This window comes from Stylophora pistillata, chromosome 1 (genome assembly GCF_964205215.1).
Source record: "Stylophora pistillata chromosome 1, jaStyPist1.2, whole genome shotgun sequence".
NCBI lineage: Eukaryota > Metazoa > Cnidaria > Anthozoa > Scleractinia > Pocilloporidae > Stylophora > Stylophora pistillata.
In genome coordinates, this window is record NC_142519.1 from 7260001 (window position 1) to 7279729 (window position 19729).

At 45.5% G+C, this 19729-nt stretch overlaps 1 protein-coding gene across 1 annotated transcript; it reads left to right on the top strand.

The window, feature by feature from the left end:
* Positions 1–12759: 12759 nt before the first annotated feature.
* LOC148741058 (uncharacterized) lies at positions 12760–14275 on the top strand. The gene has a single exon (XM_088738106.1). It carries the CDS (start codon positions 12925–12927, stop codon positions 14272–14274), a length of 1350 nt encoding a protein of 449 aa, XP_088594232.1. The 5' UTR covers positions 12760–12924; the 3' UTR covers position 14275.
* Positions 14276–19729: the final 5454 nt, after the last annotated feature.

Sequence of the window (19729 nt, forward strand, 5' to 3'; positions counted from 1 at the left end):
GCGCACGGGCTATAACAGCCCGGAGTAAGCGCCCACCTGTAAGAGCTAACAAAGTTCTATTTACAAAGAGTTTTGTCCCGACCATGTGGGGCGCAAACAGCGCGCGGGCCTGTAGCCCGGAGTAAGGACCCCTCATGGGCGAGGTTTAACAAGTTTTATTATATACAAAGGTTCAGGGGGGAGCAAGAGAGGGAAAGAAGACAGGTTTACCAGCATCGGCCGAACAAAATGCGTTTTTAAAAGACCAAAAATTCCTTAAGGTATCGGTGTCGCTGCTAAGAATTCTGAGTTGGACATCTTTTTTAATTAAGTCGATAATTGCGTTGGAGCTCAAAAGAGAACCTTCGAAGGTAGCTTTATTTCTGGCAAGCCAACACCAATATATGATGGTTGCCTTGAGAAAGTTAGATAAGGATATACTGGTGGTAGATTGGTCTAGGGAAAAGGGGTAATAGATAGAGGTAGGGGAGATAGAGAAGGGGGAGTCGAGTAGAACACGAAAAAGGGGAGAGAAATAGTCCCAGACTTTCACAACTCTGGGACATCCCAAGAAACAGTGTTCAATAGTTTCTGTTTTACCGCAGATCGCGCATTTGTCATTATTGATGTATCCCCAAGACTTTAGGAGATATCTTACGCGGATCATTCTATGGATCAATAGCCAAATTAGATCGTTCTTCTTGTCCTCAATTAGCTTTAGGCGAGACTTGCGCCACACCCAGGCCCAACGATTGATGGGGCGGTCCATAGCAGACGCCCAAAAACCGGAGCACCGGGGTGCAACGCCGACGGGGTCAAGCAACAAAAGATATAAATTCTTACTGGTGAGTAAATCAGGTAAGGCACCAGTTTTCTGATGCAAGGTACGGAAATTATCTAAACAAAGCCGGTAGTAATTGGAAGGAAGGAAGGAAGAGGGGCCAGAATTTGTGGGAAAAGAAAAACGGGGATCTAGAATAGTTAGCTTATGTCCTAAAAAATATCGAGCTAGGTAATGCCATTTGGATGTGCCAAAGTCATCTCTTAAACTGGAAAAAACAGAAAGGCGCAGGCTAGCGCACTTAGCTTTGAAATTAACGACGTTGAGGCCCCCAGAGGATGGGGGCGCACAACAGCGATCGCGACTTACATTTTCCATTTTTCCTTTCCAGATAAAAGGCCAAATGATCGACTTAAAGCTATCGTGCACCCAACGGGGTGGGGGGATGACTTTAGCAACGTGCCATAAACGGCTTGCGCCTAAAGTGTTTACAATTAATGTTCTACCGATAAAAGACAGGTCTCTTTGTTTCCAAAGATTTAGAACCGAACTTAGTTTGTCTAATTTGGCCCGCCAATTGTCGTCGTCGACATTGACGAGGCCGTTTGAGAAGTAAACACCAAGCACTCTCATTTTAGTGACCCATTTGAGGCCATAGGGAGATTCAATTCTAGTTCGCCATTTTCCTAACCACATTGCTTCAGATTTGGACGTGTTCAGTTTAGCGCCAGATCCTTGTTCAAATTTTGATACGACTCGGAGAAGTGAAGAAAGAGACCTTTCGGATTTTAAGATGCAAGTAGCATCGTCAGCGTACTGGGATATTTTATATTGAAGGCCCCCTGCTCCGGGGAGCAGGAAACCTTCAATATCTTTACAATTACGGATTTGCGTTGATAATACTTCTGAAACTAGCACATACAGGAGAGGAGATAATGGGCATCCCTGTCTCACCCCTCTTCTTAAGTGGACAGGGGGGGACAGGGAGCCATTAACAATGATTCTAGAGAAGGCTTTAGAATAAAATAGTTCGACCCACCCACAAAAGGAGGGGCCGAAACCAAATTTACGCAATACTCTCATCATGAATTCGTGGTCAACTCGGTCAAAAGCTTTTTCTTGATCTAAGGAAATGAGAATACCTGGTTCATTAGTTTTGTCAATCATGTCAAGGGCATCACGAAGTAAGGCCAAATTTGAGAAGATAGTGCGGCCGACCACGCCGCACGTTTGGTCTGAATGCACGATGGAGTTCATGACTTTTTTCAATCGTTCAGTGATGATTTTAGATGCTAACTTGTAGTCAGTGTTTAACAAGGAAATTGGGCGCCAATTTTTTGCGAGGCGTCGATCATCTTTTTTGTGGATGAGTCGTAGGAGGCCCTCGTACTGGCTATCCGCGAGGGAGCCAGCAAGAAAGGCCTCGTTCAAAACAGAAAGGAGAGATTCGCTCAAATCGTTCCAAAAACACGAGTAAAATTCTGTTGGGAGACCATCAGAACCGGGTGACTTGCCGGTCTGAAGGCCTTCCAATGCAGTAAGTAATTCTTTATTAGAGAAAGGGCCTTCACATAGATTGCGCTCATAATCAGTCAGTGAAAATTCGAGGTCGTCAATTATTTCAGTTTGAATTCGCATATCAAGAGGATCTTTGGTGAATAAATTCTTGTAGAAATTGGTTAAAATTCTTTCAAGATCATTTTGAGAATTTCTGAGAACACCGTTCTCGTCAAAAAAAGATTCAAAACTATTCATGTCAGCTCGTTTTTTCTCCAGACGGAAGAAATAGCGTGTTGGTTTCTCGCCTTCTTCGAACCATTGTGCTCGGGAGCGGACTTTAGCTCCTTCGGCTTCTTTCGAGATTAGAGAGGACAATTGGCTTTCCAAATCGCTAATTACACCTGGGTTATTTAAGCGATTAGAATGTAAAGCGTTTTTAGCATGGGTTAATTGCTTAGTAATTAGGATTCTTTTGGCATTTGCTGTTCTCTGTTTACGGATACAGTATGAAATACTTGTTTTGCGGATTTCAATTTTTAGAGCATCCCACCACTCGCGAAGGGAGGCGAATTCGGGGATTTTAAGCTTAAAGTTGTTAATCGATTTTGACATAATGTTTTTAAATTCTACATCTGAGAGTAAAGAGCTGTTGAACTTCCAAATTCCAGGACCGTGATTAGAAGGGTTAGTCGTTAGTTCAATTTTTACAAAGTCATGATCGGATAGGTCGTATATGCATGGAAGAATATTACATTTCGTTACTAGGGTTAAGCCTTTAGCGACGAGAAAGCGGTCAATTCTAGATGCCTGGGTATGGTCTTTGTTAGACCAGGTGAAAGTTACTTTGCGCGGGTTGTTTTTGCGCCAAATGTCTGTAAGTGAGAAGTCAGCACAAAGGGATCGGAGAAGTTTTTGATCAGACAATAGGATGGCGGAACAATTTAATTTATCTAGGACATTGTCTACACAATTAAAGTCTCCCCCGATCACTAGATCCCCTTGGGGGAGAAAGTAATTGTGCAGACAAGAGAAAAAACTTTTACGATCCGAAATAGTATTGGGAGAGTAAATGTTTACTAAATTTAGTTTAGAATTATAGTAGTCAATGAGTAAGCTCAATATTCTTCCTTCGGAATCGGTCAAGAAACGGATAATTCTGCCTGGGAAGTTTAGAGAAAAGAGGATGGCAACACCGGCAGACCTGCCAGTCCCAAAGGACCACAGACATTTGCCGCGCCAGAGTGTTTCGAATTCCTCCGCTTGTTTTTTACATGAGACATGTGTCTCTTGTAAAAAGAATATGTCACACTTTGAATAATTTAATTCTTGAATAATTTTCCTACTTTTTCTAGAAGACCCGAGTCCTCGCACATTTAGAGAAATTATTTTAAGCTTACTCATCGAGTTTGGTTAATAAATAGATAAGCAAATTAATAGATAAATTAATGTCTGTACCGCCTTCTCCTGACTCTTTCCCATCCGTCGTCGCTATCAGTATCTGAATAATCGCGGCGAGAAGATCTGTCTCGGTCATCGCGCTTGCGATAGCGGTCACGGTCGCCTCTTCTCTCTTCCCGCTCATCTCTTCGATCATTCTTTCGGTCACCTCGCCGTTCGTTCCCTCGCTCATCCCGCCGTTCATCCCCTCGCTCATCTCGCCGTTCATCTCTTCGCTCATCCCGCCGTTCATCCCTTCGCTCGTCTTTTCTTTCTGAGTCCTTTTGTCGCTCGTCGCGTCCCTCAGGGGGCTGTTTCCTTTCTTCCTTCGTTTGCTTCTTTCGCTCTTCGTCCTGTTTACGTTTGTCTTCCTTTTCGCGTTTTTCCTTCATGCGTTTCAGTCGTTCATCCCGCTCCATTTTCTTCTGTTCCTCCGTTTTCTCTACCTTCGCACCGGCATCAATATTTGCGCTGAAGAGAGCGAACGGGCAGCTGTCAATGAGATGTTCGTCTGACAAACAAACTGAACATTTAGCCCCTTCCTCGCAATCTTCGGAACGGTGGCCAGGGCGCTCACAGTTAAAGCAACGAACTGTTGAGCATTCCCTGGCCAAATGGCTCTCATCACCGCAGTTTCTACACGATTTAGGCTGGTTCGGGTACCAGATACGTATCGTCTCACCGGCCACGCGGATAGTATTTGGGATCTTGTGGGCGATATTCATTCTGGCCGTTCGCACTCCGTTTTCGATATGTTGCGCGATTAGATCACGGCGGAAGCTGAGGACACGGCCATAGTGGCTAAGGCGGCCAATTAAGGCCGTATCCGGCAGCTCCGCTGGCGCCTCATATATTTTCACAATTGCAAGACGGTTCTCGCAGTCGCCAAGAAAGGTTTTCAGCCCCTCGATCTCAACGTATGGGGTTTCAAGAGCAGCCTCCTTCGCCGCTCGCGATACAAAAGAGACTACCCAGGACTTGTTCGAACTTTTCTTCTGGATTGTGGCGATTGAATCAATGTCAATGCCAGCGGCATCAAAGCTCTCCAAAATAGTCTGGGAGGTAACCAAGGTATCCACGGAAAAATACACTGACCGGTCTTTGATGATCTTGGTTTGCCCTGAGCCCATAAATGGTACGCCTCTAAAACGCACACCACTGTTTTCAAGGAGTTTTAAGGCCTCCGGGACATCAAGCTCGGACGCTGTTGCCCAGGTTCCGTCGGTGGTACTGGTGAACTGCTCATTAGATTGGCTCTCCTGGCTTGCCATTATCAAAACTGAAAGAATAAAGAGAATACTGATTTTCATAGGCTAAAAAGGCCGAGAAGCTTATAACTGTTTCGGCCTTCTGGGCCTCATCAGTGCAGTGCTAATGCTAGGATGGAGGAGAACCAATATGGTCACCCCAAACGATCCAACCATTGTGGTATCGTCTAAGCCATGCCAGAGTGCTCAAACTAGAGTACACTAGCGAGCATGCGCAATTGCAGAGCAATGACTCATCCTAGTTAGAGTGCTCAATTTGGACATGAAAGCAAGGCTTTGTATGCCAAAGAGCTATATCTAACTGCAGACAGTACTGTTTCGGCCTTCTGGGCCTCATCAGTGCAGTTTTTTTTTTATGTTTAAGGTGGACGGCCGGGCCCCCGATGAAGGGCGTGTGCAATGCCCGCCGACCAACAGGACTAATCCCACCCATGGCTTGCGTGCAATGCCTTAGGGTTGGGGTCCACCAGAAACTAGGGTTACCAGACACCAAACTCGCTGGGGAATCGAACCCCACCTCAACAAAAATTAACACACTCACACCAAAAATTGAACACACACACTCGATAACTTAAATAACTTAAACTACTTTTTAGTTTTCATTTTTAGGTTTTAAATTTTTAAACTAATATTAAACTATTTCTTCGGAGTGTACTTTAGCACATGTCTAGGAGGACCATTTTGCGGGTTGAGAACAAAGGCAATTGAACCAGGAGGAACTTGAAGGTGTGATGTTAACCGTAGGAGGTCTACTCTATCACCTGAAAGGCCAGGAGGTGTGGATAGCAATTCGAGAATTTCACTTCTGGACTTGGAAGAAATGACCGACGTAACGGAGGGTGGCACGGTTATCTTATTAGCGACTGGTACGGAAATCGACTGGGTTGTATCCGTTGTAGCAGGCTTCTTTACAGTTCCTTTTGAAACCGGAGAAGTCTGGGGAGCAGCGCGTTTACGGGAGACATTGTCTGATGGTACTTGGTCAACCGATGTGCAGGTTGGAAAACGGTCCTCGCTGGCCTCAAGGTTATAATCGCACTCTTCAGACTCAGCAACAACGTCATTAGGGACGGGAGCAATTGTCTCAGCTGTCACATCATTTTCTTGAGCTACAGACGAGGGTATGTCCATCTCTACTGATGTGTCTACAGCAGGTTGAGCACCCACGGTCGTCTGACAGTTCCTAGCTAGATGTCCACCTTGACGGCATCGGAAGCATTTGCCCCTAAGGGGACACTCCGCCGACTTATGACCAACTTTATGACAAGTAGTACACTGGAGGGGTTGCCCCCTATACCAAATTTTACAGCGGACGCCACGGATAGAAATAAACGGTGAAATGACATTCCTAATAACCATTTGGACAATGCGTGACCCGGTGGACACTGAAGGCCTTCCGGGCCAAACCTGATTGCGAACAGATTTGACCGTACCATATGCAGACAAAGCTGTGCTGATGGCGTCGTTTGATCCCTCAAAGGGAAACCAAGAGACTACAACAGTAGTAAGCTGAGGAGGAGGACGAGGGGGTTTAACCACCCTACACTCTACATCACCCAACTTGATGACACCTAGCTCCTCAAAAAATAACTTAGCAGCATCGCCGTTCTCAGCAAAAGTGACTCTCGCAACACGGCCAGGACATGCCTGCACCGCAGCCACCCGATGGTCAGACTCACGGTCAAAAAAACCCAGCAACAAACCAACCGCTTCCGAGAAAAGTACCTCCTCAGGGAGCCCCTGACAGTCAACGTCGATGGTCCTATTAAAGGACACGACCATGCTGAAACTCGGACCCAACCCAAAGACAAGTCAGAGGGATGGGTGACCGAAACAGAGAAAAAGCAAAAAGGAAAGCAAGTTCAGATCGACCGAGAAATCCAAAAAAAGGGATGGGCGACCAAAACGGAACCAAAGAAAACAACCACTGCCAGGGAGGAAAAAGTCGCAAGTTTTCCCTCCCGGCAGGTACTCACTTATCCAACTCAGACCTCGAAAAACACCAGAACCAACTTCAAACTACAAGAGTATGAAGCAACACTTACCATGCGAGACCTGGGCCTCATCAGTGCAGTTTTTTTTTTTATGTTTAAGGTGGACGGCCGGGCCCCGATGAAGGGAGGTGCAATCCCGCCGACCTACATGTCTAATCCCAACCCATTGGCTTACGTGCAATGCCTTAGGGAAGGGGACCACCAGAAACGAGGGCCACCAGACGCCAAACTCGCTGGGGAATCGAACCCCACCTCACTTAAAAATTAACACACTCACACCCAAAAATTAAACACACCCGCTCATTACTTAACTAATTATTTTCTTTTGTTTTTCTTTTTATGACCTTAATTAATTACTTTGGGAACTTTTTGTTGAAAAATTTTATAGCAGTCTTAAAGTCCTCATCTTTCAAACCAATAAAGCGGGGATCTGAAGTCCAACGGCAAAAACGTTTTCGCTGATCAGGCGGTTTACGATAATCAACCGCAATCTCCCACAGGATTGCACGGTGGTCTGCAGAACAGGCTGCCAATTCCGGAACTTCAAGGAAAACATCAGGGCCATTGCGGATATCACTCATGGGTGAAACCACAGGACTTTTAGATGGGGCCTGTTGAGTCCTCTTAACTGAAACGGGAACAGAGGAAGCGGGGCGTTTCCGGGAAACAGTGGTCCAGGGACCACTTTCACCAGCCATGTCAGAGTCAGCAGGGTTAGCAAAACCCTCGGTTGCTGATATAATATTCTCATTTCCAGTCGTTTCACAAGAGGCGAACCGGTCTTCGCTTGCATCAGAGTCTGGAGGTGAACCAACTTCATCTTCAGAGTCTTCAATAGCAGTGTCGGGGGTCTCTTCTTCGGCGGGAGTGCTCTTCACCGGAGGAACAGCCACACCGTTCTCTGTAACAGGGGCGTCAGCCTCAGCTGGAGCAGCCACGGTCACCTTACAATTCCGAGCCAAGTGCCCATCTTGATGACACCGGAAGCATTTTCCTTTGAGAGGACAATCAGCTGACTTGTGGCCAACTTTCCGGCAAGTCCCACACTGGAGGGGTTGCCCCCTATACCAAGTTTTACAACGAACACCGCGGATAGGGATAAACGGTGGAATGACATTCCTAATGACCATTTGGACGATGCGTGACCCGGTGGACACTGAAGGCCTTCCGCGCCAAACCTGATTGCGAACAGATTTGACCGTACCATATGCAGACAAAGCTGTGCTGATGGCGTCGTTTGATCCCTCAAAGGGGAACCAAGAAACTGCAACAGTAGTAAGCTGGGGTGGAGGAGGAGGAGGCTTGACCACCCTACACTCTACATCACCCAACTTGATGACACCTAACTCCTCAAAAAATAACTTAGCAACATCCCCGTTCTCTGCAAAAGTGACTCTGGCAACACGGCCAGGGCATGCCTGCACCGCAGCCACCCGATGATCAGACTCTCGGTCGAAAAAACCCAGCAACAGACCAACCGCTTGCGAAAAAAGTACCTCCTCAGGGAGCCCCTGACAATCGACGTCGATAGTCCTATTAAAGGACACGACCATGCTGAAGTTCGGACCCAACCCAAAGGGATGGGTGACCGAAACAGAGAAAAAGCAAAAAGAAAAGCAAGTTCGGATCGACCGAGAAATCCCAAAAAAGGGATGGGCGACCAAACAGAACCAAAGAAAAAACACTGCCAAGGAGGAAGAAAGTTGCAAGTTTTCCCTCCCGGCAGGTACTCACTTATCCAAAAAAAATCCTCAGAAACCTCAAAAACAAACCAAAACAAACTCCCAACCACTAGGGAAAGGAGCGAACACTTACCAACAAGCAAAAGTCGAGTCAGTGCAGTTTTTTTTATGTTTAAGGTGGACGGCCGGGCCCCGATGAAGGGAGGTGCAATCCCGCCGACCTACATGTCTAATCCCAACCCATTGGCTTACGTGCAATGCCTTAGGGAAGGGGACCACCAGAAACGAGGGTCACCAGACGCCAAACTCGCTGGGGAATCGAACCCCACCTCACTTAAAAATTAACACACACACACCCAGAAATTAAACACACCCGCTCAAAACTTAACTAATTTTTCTTTTAGTTTTTCTTATTAAGCCTAAGTTAATTTTATATTTTATTTTGGTTCTTTAGATTTTTTAAGTGACCGGTAAAGCCTAAAGGCAGTAGCAACTTCACGCTGTTCAAAAACATATCTCGGATCAGAGTACCAAACGGAAATATCTTTACGAGCAGGAGCAGGCAGGTGATGTAACACCGCAATCTCGGCCAAAAAAACGCGTTCCTCAGATGGAGAAGAGCGAAGCAGCGGGTCCTTTAAGAAAGCAGCGGAAAGTTCTGAAGGAGTAACAGCAATAGGCTTGGCTGCAGCAGCAGAATCAGTGGGTGGGGCCTGTTGGGTCCTCTTGACAGTGTTATTAGCAGAAGTGGGAGCTGGGGAGGCTGAACGCTTCCGAGAAGCAGAGCTCGTCTCTCCGACATCCATATCAGAAACAGGGTTAGCAAAACCCTGTGTTGCCGGTACACAATCATTTAGTGGTTCTTCACCCTCGTTTAAAGAGGTGAAGCGATCTTCACTCGCCTCAGTTGAGAGCGAGCAGGCTTCATCAGCACTGTCAGCAGGCGGCTCTTCAGGCATAGAGGATGGCTCGACATCGTCTGTGACGGTGGCCTTACAATCTCTAGCAAAATGACCTTGCTGTGAACACCTAAAACACTTGCCCTTGGAAGGGCAACTCGCAGCCTTATGGCCTATTTTACGGCACACAGTGCACTGCAGGGGTTGCCCCCTGTACCAAACCCTACAACGTATACCTCTAATACCAATGAAGGGTGGAATAACTTTCTGAACCACCATCTGAATAATTCTAGACCCGGTAAAGACCGAGGGTCTACCCGACCAAGACTGATGACGGACAGACTTGACGATGCCAAAAGCAGACAACGCAGTACGTATCGCTTCATTGGAGCCCTCAAAAGGGAACCAAGACAAAACCACAGTGGTAAGTTGAGGTGGGGGAGGAGGAGGTGTAACCACCCTACACTCCACCTCGCCTAACTTAATCACGCCCAATTCTTCAAAAAAAAGCTTGGCCACATCAGCTGCAAAAGTAACCCTGGCAACGCGACCAGGGCACGCCTGCACTGCCTCCACAACATGATCAGACTCACGATCAAAATACTCGAGGAGTAACTTTACTGCCTCAGGAAAAAGCATCCCCTCGGGGAGCCCCTTGCAGTCCACATCGATTGTCCTACTAAAGGAAACAATCATCCTGAAGTTCGGCCCCAACCCAATGAACAAGCAAAGGGATGGGTGACCAAACCAAAAGCGAAAAAGGAAAAAACCTGACCGAGAGGAAAAGATCACAAGTTTTCCCTCCCGGCAGGTACTCACTTAACTGATACTAGACCTCACCAAAACCAAGCACACCACAAAACAAACTCCCAACCACTAGGGAAAGGAGCGAACACTTACCAACAAGCAAAAGTCGAGTCAGTGCAGTTTTTTTTATGTTTAAGGTGGACGGCCGGGCCCCGATGAAGGGAGGTGCAATCCCGCCGACCTACATGTCTAATCCCAACCCATTGGCTTACGTGCAATGCCTTAGGGAAGGGGACCACCAGAAACGAGGGTCACCAGACGCCAAACTCGCTGGGGAATCGAACCCCACCTCACTTAAAAATTAACACACACACACCCAGAAATTAAACACACCCGCTCAAAACTTAACTAATTTTTCTTTTAGTTTTTCTTATTAAGCCTAAGTTAATTTTATATTTTATTTTGGTTCTTTAGATTTTTTAAGTGACCGATAAAGCCTAAAGGCAGTAGCAACTTCACGCTGTTCAAAAACATATCTCGGATCAGAGTACCAAACGGAAATATCTTTACGAGCAGGAGCAGGCAGGTGATGTAACACCGCAATCTCGGCCAAAAAAACGCGTTCCTCAGATGGAGAAGAGCGAAGCAGCGGGTCCTTTAAGAAAGCAGCGGAAAGTTCTGAAGGAGTAACAGCAATAGGCTTGGCTGCAGCAGCAGAATCAGTGGGTGGGACCTGTTGGGTCCTCTTGACAGTGTTATTAGCAGAAGTGGGAGCTGGGGAGGCTGAACGCTTCCGAGAAGCAGAGCTCGTTTCTCCGACATCCATATCAGAAACAGGGTTAGCAAAACCCTGTGTTGCCGGTACACAATCATTTAGTGGTTCTTCACCCTCGTTTAAAGAGGTGAAGCGATCTTCACTCGCCTCAGTTGAGAGCGAGCAGGCTTCATCAGCACTGTCAGCAGGCGGCTCTTCAGGCATAGAGGATGGCTCGACATCGTCTGTGACGGTGGCCTTACAATCTCTAGCAAAATGACCTTGCTGTGAACACCTAAAACACTTGCCCTTGGAAGGGCAACTCGCAGCCTTATGGCCTATTTTACGGCACACAGTGCACTGCAGGGGTTGCCCCCTGTACCAAACCCTACAACGTATACCTCTAATACCAATGAAGGGTGGAATAACTTTCTGAACCACCATCTGAATAATTCTAGACCCAGTAAAGACCGAGGGTCTACCCGACCAAGACTGATGACGGACAGACTTGACGATGCCAAAAGCAGACAACGCAGTACGTATCGCTTCATTGGAGCCCTCAAAAGGGAACCAAGACAAAACCACAGTGGTAAGTTGAGGTGGGGGAGGAGGAGGTGTAACCACCCTACACTCCACCTCGCCTAACTTAACCACGCCCAATTCTTCAAAAAAAAGCTTGGCCACATCAGTTGCAAAAGTAACCCTGGCAACGCAACCAGGGCACGCCTGCACTGCCTCCACAACATGATCAGACTCACGATCAAAATACTCGAGGAGTAACTTTACTGCCTCAGGAAAAAGCATCCCCTCGGGGAGCCCCTTGCAGTCCACATCGATTGTCCTACTAAAGGAAACAATCATCCTGAAGTTCGGCCCCAACCCAATGAACAAGCAAAGGGATGGGTGACCAAACCAAAAGCGAAAAAGGAAAAAGCCTGACCGAGAGGAAAAGATCACAAGTTTTCCCTCCCGGCAGGTACTCACTTAACTGATACTAGACCTCACCAAAACCAAGCACACCACAAACCAAACTCCCAACCACTAGGGAAAGGAGCGAACACTTACCAAGAAGCAAAAGTCGAGTCAGTGCAGTGCTAATGCTAGGATGGAGGAGAACCAATATGGTCACCCCAAACGATCCAACCATTGTGGTATCGTCTAAGCCATGCCAGAGTGCTCAAACTAGAGTACACTAGCGAGCATGCGCAATTGCAGAGCAATGACTCATCCTAGTTAGAGTGCTCAATTTGGACATGAAAGCAAGGCTTTGTATGCCAAAGATATATAATATATATATATAGATAATATAGTGGATCAACTTTTGTTGGTCTACGAAACAGGCTGTATTAAAATCCATATGTGCGTCACTTGAGTAGTCCATTTGCTACTATATAGATAATATATATATATATATATATATAAGATATAACTGCAGACAGTGCACACTGTTTCGACCTATGTGGGTCTCATCAGTGCAGTGCATACACTGGGCCAAGCTCTGGAATAAACCATTGTCTGGGCGCTACACTTGTGGGACCAAGTGCAGACACGTTGCCATGCGCGAGTGCTCAAATCACAACTAAGGTGATGAGCTTCGCCCGAAGGCTAAATGCATGGCAACCCCAGTGTAGAGTGCTCAATCGCAAGGTAGCCAAAAGGCAAAGCCAAGCGAGAGCTATCTATATATATATATATATATATATATATGCTCGCTAGTTTACTCTAGTTTGAGCACTCTGGCATGGCTTAGACGATACCACAAAGGTTGGGTCGTTTGGGGTGACCGTCTCGGTTCTCCCCCATCCTAGCATTAGCACTGCACTGATGAGGCCCAGAAGGCCGAAACAGTAAAAAGCTTCTCGGCCTCTTGAGTTAAAAGGCTTATGAAAAGTTTATTTTTCTTGCTTTTGCAGCAATTGGTCAACATGGACAGCCAGGAAAGTGAAAATATCAGCCAGTTTACTACCGATAACTCGACAGCGAATCCAGGAGACGTCGTAGACGCAGGCGTGGTAGAAGGTTCACAGTCCTGGGACGCAGACGTGGAAATCGAAATCCCTGAGGTACTGAAAAATCTGGAAAATAAGGGTGTGAAATTTAAGGCCGTGCCTTTTTTGAATGCTCCTAGTCAAAGTAAAATCACGAAGGATCGCTCTATCTATTTTAGCGTTGATACAATCGTCACATCGCAAATAATTCTCGAAGCTTTTGACGCGGCAGAAATTGATATTGACGCTATCACCGGAATCCAGAGAAAGGCGTCCAATAGATCTTGGATCGTAACTTTTAAGAGCCGTGCAGCTAAAGAAGCCGCTCTTGAAACACCTTTTGTCGTGATTGCCGGTCTCAAAGTGTTCTTGGGCGACTGCGAAAATCGTTTGGTCCTCGTCAAGATCCATGAAGCCCCCGCTGAACTACCCGACACTGCCGTGATTGGCCGACTCAGCCACTACGGTCGTGTCCTTTCATTTCGGCGCGACAAAATTGCACAACACATCGAGAATGGAGTAAGAACGGCTCGAATGGCGCTACATCGAACCATCCCTGCCAACATCAACATAGCTGGTGAACCTATTAAAATATGGTACCCAAATCAGCCAAAAGCTTGCCGGAATTGTGGAGCTACTGACCACATGGCCAAAGACTGCTCTGCAGTCCGTTGTTTTAATTGTGAATGCCCTGGGCATCGAGCTCAAGAATGTAAAGACTCGCCAAGATGTTCCGTTTGTTTAGCGGACAACCATTCCATGCCTCAATGCCCCTTCCTGCTCTTCAGCGCGAACGTCGACAGTGAGCCAACGCCACCTAAAACTGAAGAGGAAAAGAAACAAGAGCGAGCCCAGCGCGCCAAGGAAAGAGAAGAAAGGCAGAAAAAACTACAACAACAGAGAAAACAACAGCGACAACAAGAAGAACAACAGAAATTACTAGAAAAGCAGAAACAGCAAGAACAACAGAAACAACAAGATAAGGAGAAACAACGAGAACAACAACGCGACGAAGGTAGAAGAGAACGACCAAGAGAACGAAGAGACGAGCGAGGGAGGGACGATCGAGAAGAACGAAGAGATGACCGGAGAGACGACAGAAGAGAGAGAGATAGAAACGATCGAGATTATTATCGCGGCCGCGATGACCGCGATAGATCTTCCCGCCGTGACTACTCTGGCTCCGAAACTGATGATGATGGATGGGAGAGAGTTAAACCTAGGAGAAGGCGGTACAGACATTAATTTTTTATTTATATTCAATGAGTAAGCTTAAAATAATTTCTCTAAATGTGCGAGGACTCGGGTCCTCCAGTAAAAGTCGAAAAATTATTCAAGAATTAAATTATTCAAACTGTGACATAATCCTTTTACAAGAAACACATGTCTCATGCAAAAAACAAGCGGAGGAATTCGAAATACTCTGGCGCGGCAAATGTCTGTGGTCCTTCGGGACTGGCAGGTCTGCCGGTGTTGCCATCCTCTTTTCTCTAAACTTCCCAGGCAAAATTATCCGTTTTTTGACCGATTCCGAAGGAAGAATATTGAGCTTACTCATTGACTACTATAATTCTAAACTAAATTTAGTAAACATTTACTCTCCCAATACTATTTCGGATCGTAAAAGTTTTTTCTCTTGTCTGCACAATTACTTTCTCCCCCAAGGGGATCTAGTGATCGGGGGAGACTTTAATTGTGTAGACAATGTCCTAGATAAATTAAATTGTTCCGCCATCCTATTGTCTGATCAAAAACTTCTCCGATCCCTTTGTGCTGACTTCTCACTTACAGACATTTGGCGCAAAAACAACCCGCGCAAAGTAACTTTCACCTGGTCTAACAAAGACCATACCCAGGCATCTAGAATTGACCGCTTTCTCGTCGCTAAAGGCTTAACCCTAGTAACGAAATGTAATATTCTTCCATGCGTATACGACCTATCCGATCATGACTTTGTAAAAATTGAACTAACGACTAACCCTTCTAATCACGGTCCTGGAATTTGGAAGTTCAACAGCTCTTTACTCTCAGATGTAGAATTTAAAAACATTATGTCAAAATCGATTAATAACTTTAAACTTAAAATTCCCGAATTCGCCTCCCTTCGCGAATGGTGGGATGCTCTAAAAATTGAAATCCGCAAAACAAGTATTTCACACTGTATCCGTAAACAGAGAATAGCAAATGCCAAAAGAATCCTAATTACTAAGCAATTAACCCATGCTAAAAACGCTTTACATTCTAATCGCTTAAATAACCCAGGTGTAATTAGCGATTTGGAAAGCCAATTGTCCTCTCTAATCTCGAAAGAAGCCGAAGGAGCTAAAGTCCGCTCCCGAGCACAATGGTTCGAAGAAGGCGAGAAACCAACACGCTATTTCTTCCGTCTGGAGAAAAAACGAGCTGACATGAATAGTTTTGAATCTTTTTTTGACGAGAACGGTGTTCTCAGAAATTCTCAAAATGATCTTGAAAGAATTTTAACCAATTTCTACAAGAATTTATTCACCAAAGATCCTCTTGATATGCGAATTCAAACTGAAATAATTGACGACCTCGAATTTTCACTGACTGATTATGAGCGCAATCTATGTGAAGGCCCTTTTTCTAATAAAGAATTACTTACTGCATTGGAAGGCCTTCAGACCGGCAAGTCACCCGGTTCTGATGGTCTCCCAACAGAATTTTACTCGTGTTTTTGGAACGATTTGAGCGAATCTCTCCTTTCTGTTTTGAACGAGGCCTTTCTTGCTGGCTCCCTCGCGGATAGCCAGTACGAGGGCCTCCTACGACTCATCCACAAAAAAGATGATCGACGCCTCGCAAAAAATTGGCGCCCAATTTCCTTGTTAAACACTGACTACAAGTTAGCATCTAAAATCATCACTGAACGATTGAAAAAAGTCATGAACTCCATCGTGCATTCAGACCAAACGTGCGGCGTGGTCGGCCGCACTATCTTCTCAAATTTGGCCTTACTTCGTGATGCCCTTGACATGATTGACAAAACTAATGAACCAGGTATTCTCATTTCCTTAGATCAAGAAAAAGCTTTTGACCGAGTTGACCACGAATTCATGATGAGAGTATTGCGTAAATTTGGTTTCGGCCCCTCCTTTTGTGGGTGGGTCGAACTATTTTATTCTAAAGCCTTCTCTAGAATCATTGTTAATGGCTCCCTGTCCCCCCCCTGTCCACTTAAGAAGAGGGGTGAGACAAGGATGCCCATTATCTCCTCTCCTTTATGTGCTAGTTTCAGAAGTATTATCAACGCAAATCCGTAATTGTAAAGATATTGAAGGTTTCCTGCTCCCCGGAGCAGGGGGCATTCAATACAAAATATCCCAGTACGCTGACGATGCTACTTGCATCTTAAAATCCGAAAGATCTCTTTCTTCACTTCTCCGAGTCGTATCAAAATTTGAACAAGGATCTGGCGCTAAACTGAACACGTCCAAATCTGAAGCAATGTGGTTAGGAAAATGGCGAACTAGAATTGAATCTCCCTATGGCCTTAAATGGGTCACTAAAATGAGAGTGCTTGGTGTTTACTTCTCAAACGGCCTCGTCAATGTCGACGACGACAATTGGCGGGCCAAATTAGACAAACTAAGTTCGGTTCTAAATCTTTGGAAACAAAGAGACCTGTCTTTTATCGGTAGAACCTTAATTGTAAACACTCTAGGCGCAAGCCGTTTATGGCACGTTGCTAAAGTCATCCCCCCACCCCGTTGGGTGCACGATAGCTTTAAGTCGATCATTTGGCCTTTTATCTGGAAAGGAAAAATGGAAAATGTAAGTCGCGATCGCTGTTGTGCGCCCCCATCCTCTGGGGGCCTCAACGTCGTTAATTTTAAAGCTAAGTGCGCTAGCCTGCGCCTTTCTGTTTTTTCCAGTTTAAGAGATGACTTTGGCACATCCAAATGGCATTACCTAGCTCGATATTTTTTAGGACATAAGCTAACTATTCTAGATCCCCGTTTTTCTTTTCCCACAAATTCTGGCCCCTCTTCCTTCCTTCCTTCCAATTACTACCGGCTTTGTTTAGATAATTTCCGTACCTTGCATCAGAAAACTGGTGCCTTACCTGATTTACTCACCAGTAAGAATTTATATCTTTTGTTGCTTGACCCCGTCTGCGTTGCACCCCGGTGCTCCGGTTTTTGGGCGTCTGCTATGGACCGCCCCATCAATCGTTGGGCCTGGGTGTGGCGCAAGTCTCGCCTAAAGCTAATTGAGGACAAGAAGAACGATCTAATTTGGCTATTGATCCATAGAATGATCCGCGTAAGATATCTCCTAAAGTCTTGGGGATACATCAATAATGACAAATGCGCGATCTGCGGTAAAACAGAAACTATTGAACACTGTTTCTTGGGATGTCCCAGAGTTGTGAAAGTCTGGGACTATTTCTCTCCCCTTTTTCGTGTTCTACTCGACTCCCCCTTCTCTATCTCCCCTACCTCTATCTATTACCCCTTTTCCCTAGACCAATCTACCACCAGTATATCCTTATCTAACTTTCTCAAGGCAACCATCATATATTGGTGTTGGCTTGCCAGAAATAAAGCTACCTTCGAAGGTTTTCTTTTGAGCTCCAACGCGATTATCGACTTAATTAAAAAAGATGTCCAACTCAGAATTCTTAGCAGCGACACTGATACCTTAAGGAATTTTTGGTCTTTTAAAAACGCATTTTGTTCGGCCGATGCTGGTAAACCTGTCTTCTTTCCCTCTCTTGCTCCCCCCTGAACCTTTGTATATAATAAAACTTGTTAAACCTCGCCCATGAGGGGTCCTTACTCCGGGCTACAGGCCCGCGCGCTGTTTGCGCCCCACATGGTCGGGACAAAACTCTTTGTAAATAGTAAATAGAACTTTATAAATAGAAAACTTGTAAATAGAACTTTGTTAGCTCTTACAGGTGGGCGCTTACTCCGGGCTGTTATCGCCCGTGCGCTGTTCGTGCCGCCTGTAAGAGAAAATGTCATTAGTTAATGGAGACCTGTAAACACTTAAGTAACTCATAATTTAATTCGAATACTTTAATCAATTAGAATTGTAAATAGATATCATTGACGAAATAAAACCGCCTGGTCTCCAGGCTTTTATATTTAAAAAAAAAAAAAAAAAGTACTGTCTGCAGTTAGATATAGCTCTTTGGCATACAAAGCTTTGCTTTCATGTCCAAATTAAGCACTCTATCTAGGATGAGTCATCGCCGTTGCAATTGCGCATGCTCGCTAGTTTACTCTAGTTTGAGCACTCTGGCATGGCTTAGACGATACCACAAAGGTTGGGTCGTTTGGGGTGACCGTCTCGGTTCTCCCCCATCCTAGCATTAGCACTGCACTGATGAGGCCCAGAAGGCCGAAACAGTACTGTCTGCAGTTATATATATATATATATATATATATATATATATATTACGTCCTTTTTAGTTACGTCCTTTTTTCCTCTCATAATATTTATTCTGCTCTGCTTCAACGTATTGAGCACTGTTCCACGCGAAAATCGACTTGCAGACTTCCTATATTATATATATATATATATATATATATATATATATAACTAACTGCAGACAGTACTGTTTCGGCCTTCTGGGCCTCATCAGTGCAGTGCTAATGCTAGGATGGAGGAGAACCAATATGGTCACCCCAAACGATCCAACCTTTGTGGTATCGTCTAAGCCATGCCAGAGTGCTCAAACTAGAGTACACTAGCGAGCATGCGCAATTGCAGAGCAATGACTCATCCTAGTTAGAGTGCTCAATTTGGACATGAAAGCAAAGCTTTGTATGCCAAAGAGCTATATCTAACTGCAGACAGTACTGTTTCGGCCTTCTGGGCCTCATCAGTGCAGTTTTTTTTTTTATGTTTAAGGTGGACGGCCGGGCCCCCGATGAAGGGCGTGTGCAATGCCCGCCGACCAACAGGACTAATCCCCCCCATGGCTTGCGTGCAATGCCTTAGGGTTGGGGTCCACCAGAAACGAGGGTCACCAGACACCAAACTCGCTGGGGAATCGAACCCCACCTCAACAAAAATTAACACACTCACACCAAAAATTGAACACACACACTCGATAACTTAAATAACTTAAACTACTTTTTAGTTTTCATTTTTAGGTTTTAAATTTTTAAACTAATATTAAACTATTTCTTCGGAGTGTACTTTAGCACATGTCTAGGAGGACCATTTTGCGGGTTGAGAACAAAGGCAATTGAACCAGGAGGAACTTGAAGGTGTGATGTTAACCGTAGGAGGTCTACTCTATCACCTGAAAGGCCAGGAGGTGTGGATAGCAATTCGAGAATTTCACTTCTGGACTTGGAAGAAATGACTGACGAAACGGAGGGTGGCACGGTTATCTTATTAGCGACTGGTACGGAAATCGACTGGGTTGTATCCGTTGTAGCAGGCTTCTTTACAGTTCCTTTTGAAACCGGAGAAGACTGGGGAGCAGCGCGTTTACGGGAGACATTGTCTGATGGTACTTGGTCAACCGATGTGCAGGTTGGAAAACGGTCCTTGCTGGCCTCAAGGTTATCGCACTCTTCAGACTCAGCAACAACGTCATTAGGGACGGGAGCAATTGTCTCAGCTGTCACATCATTTTCTTGAGCTACAGACGAGGGTATGTCCATCTCTACTGATGTGTCTACAGCAGGTTGAGCACCCACGGTCGCCTGACAGTTCC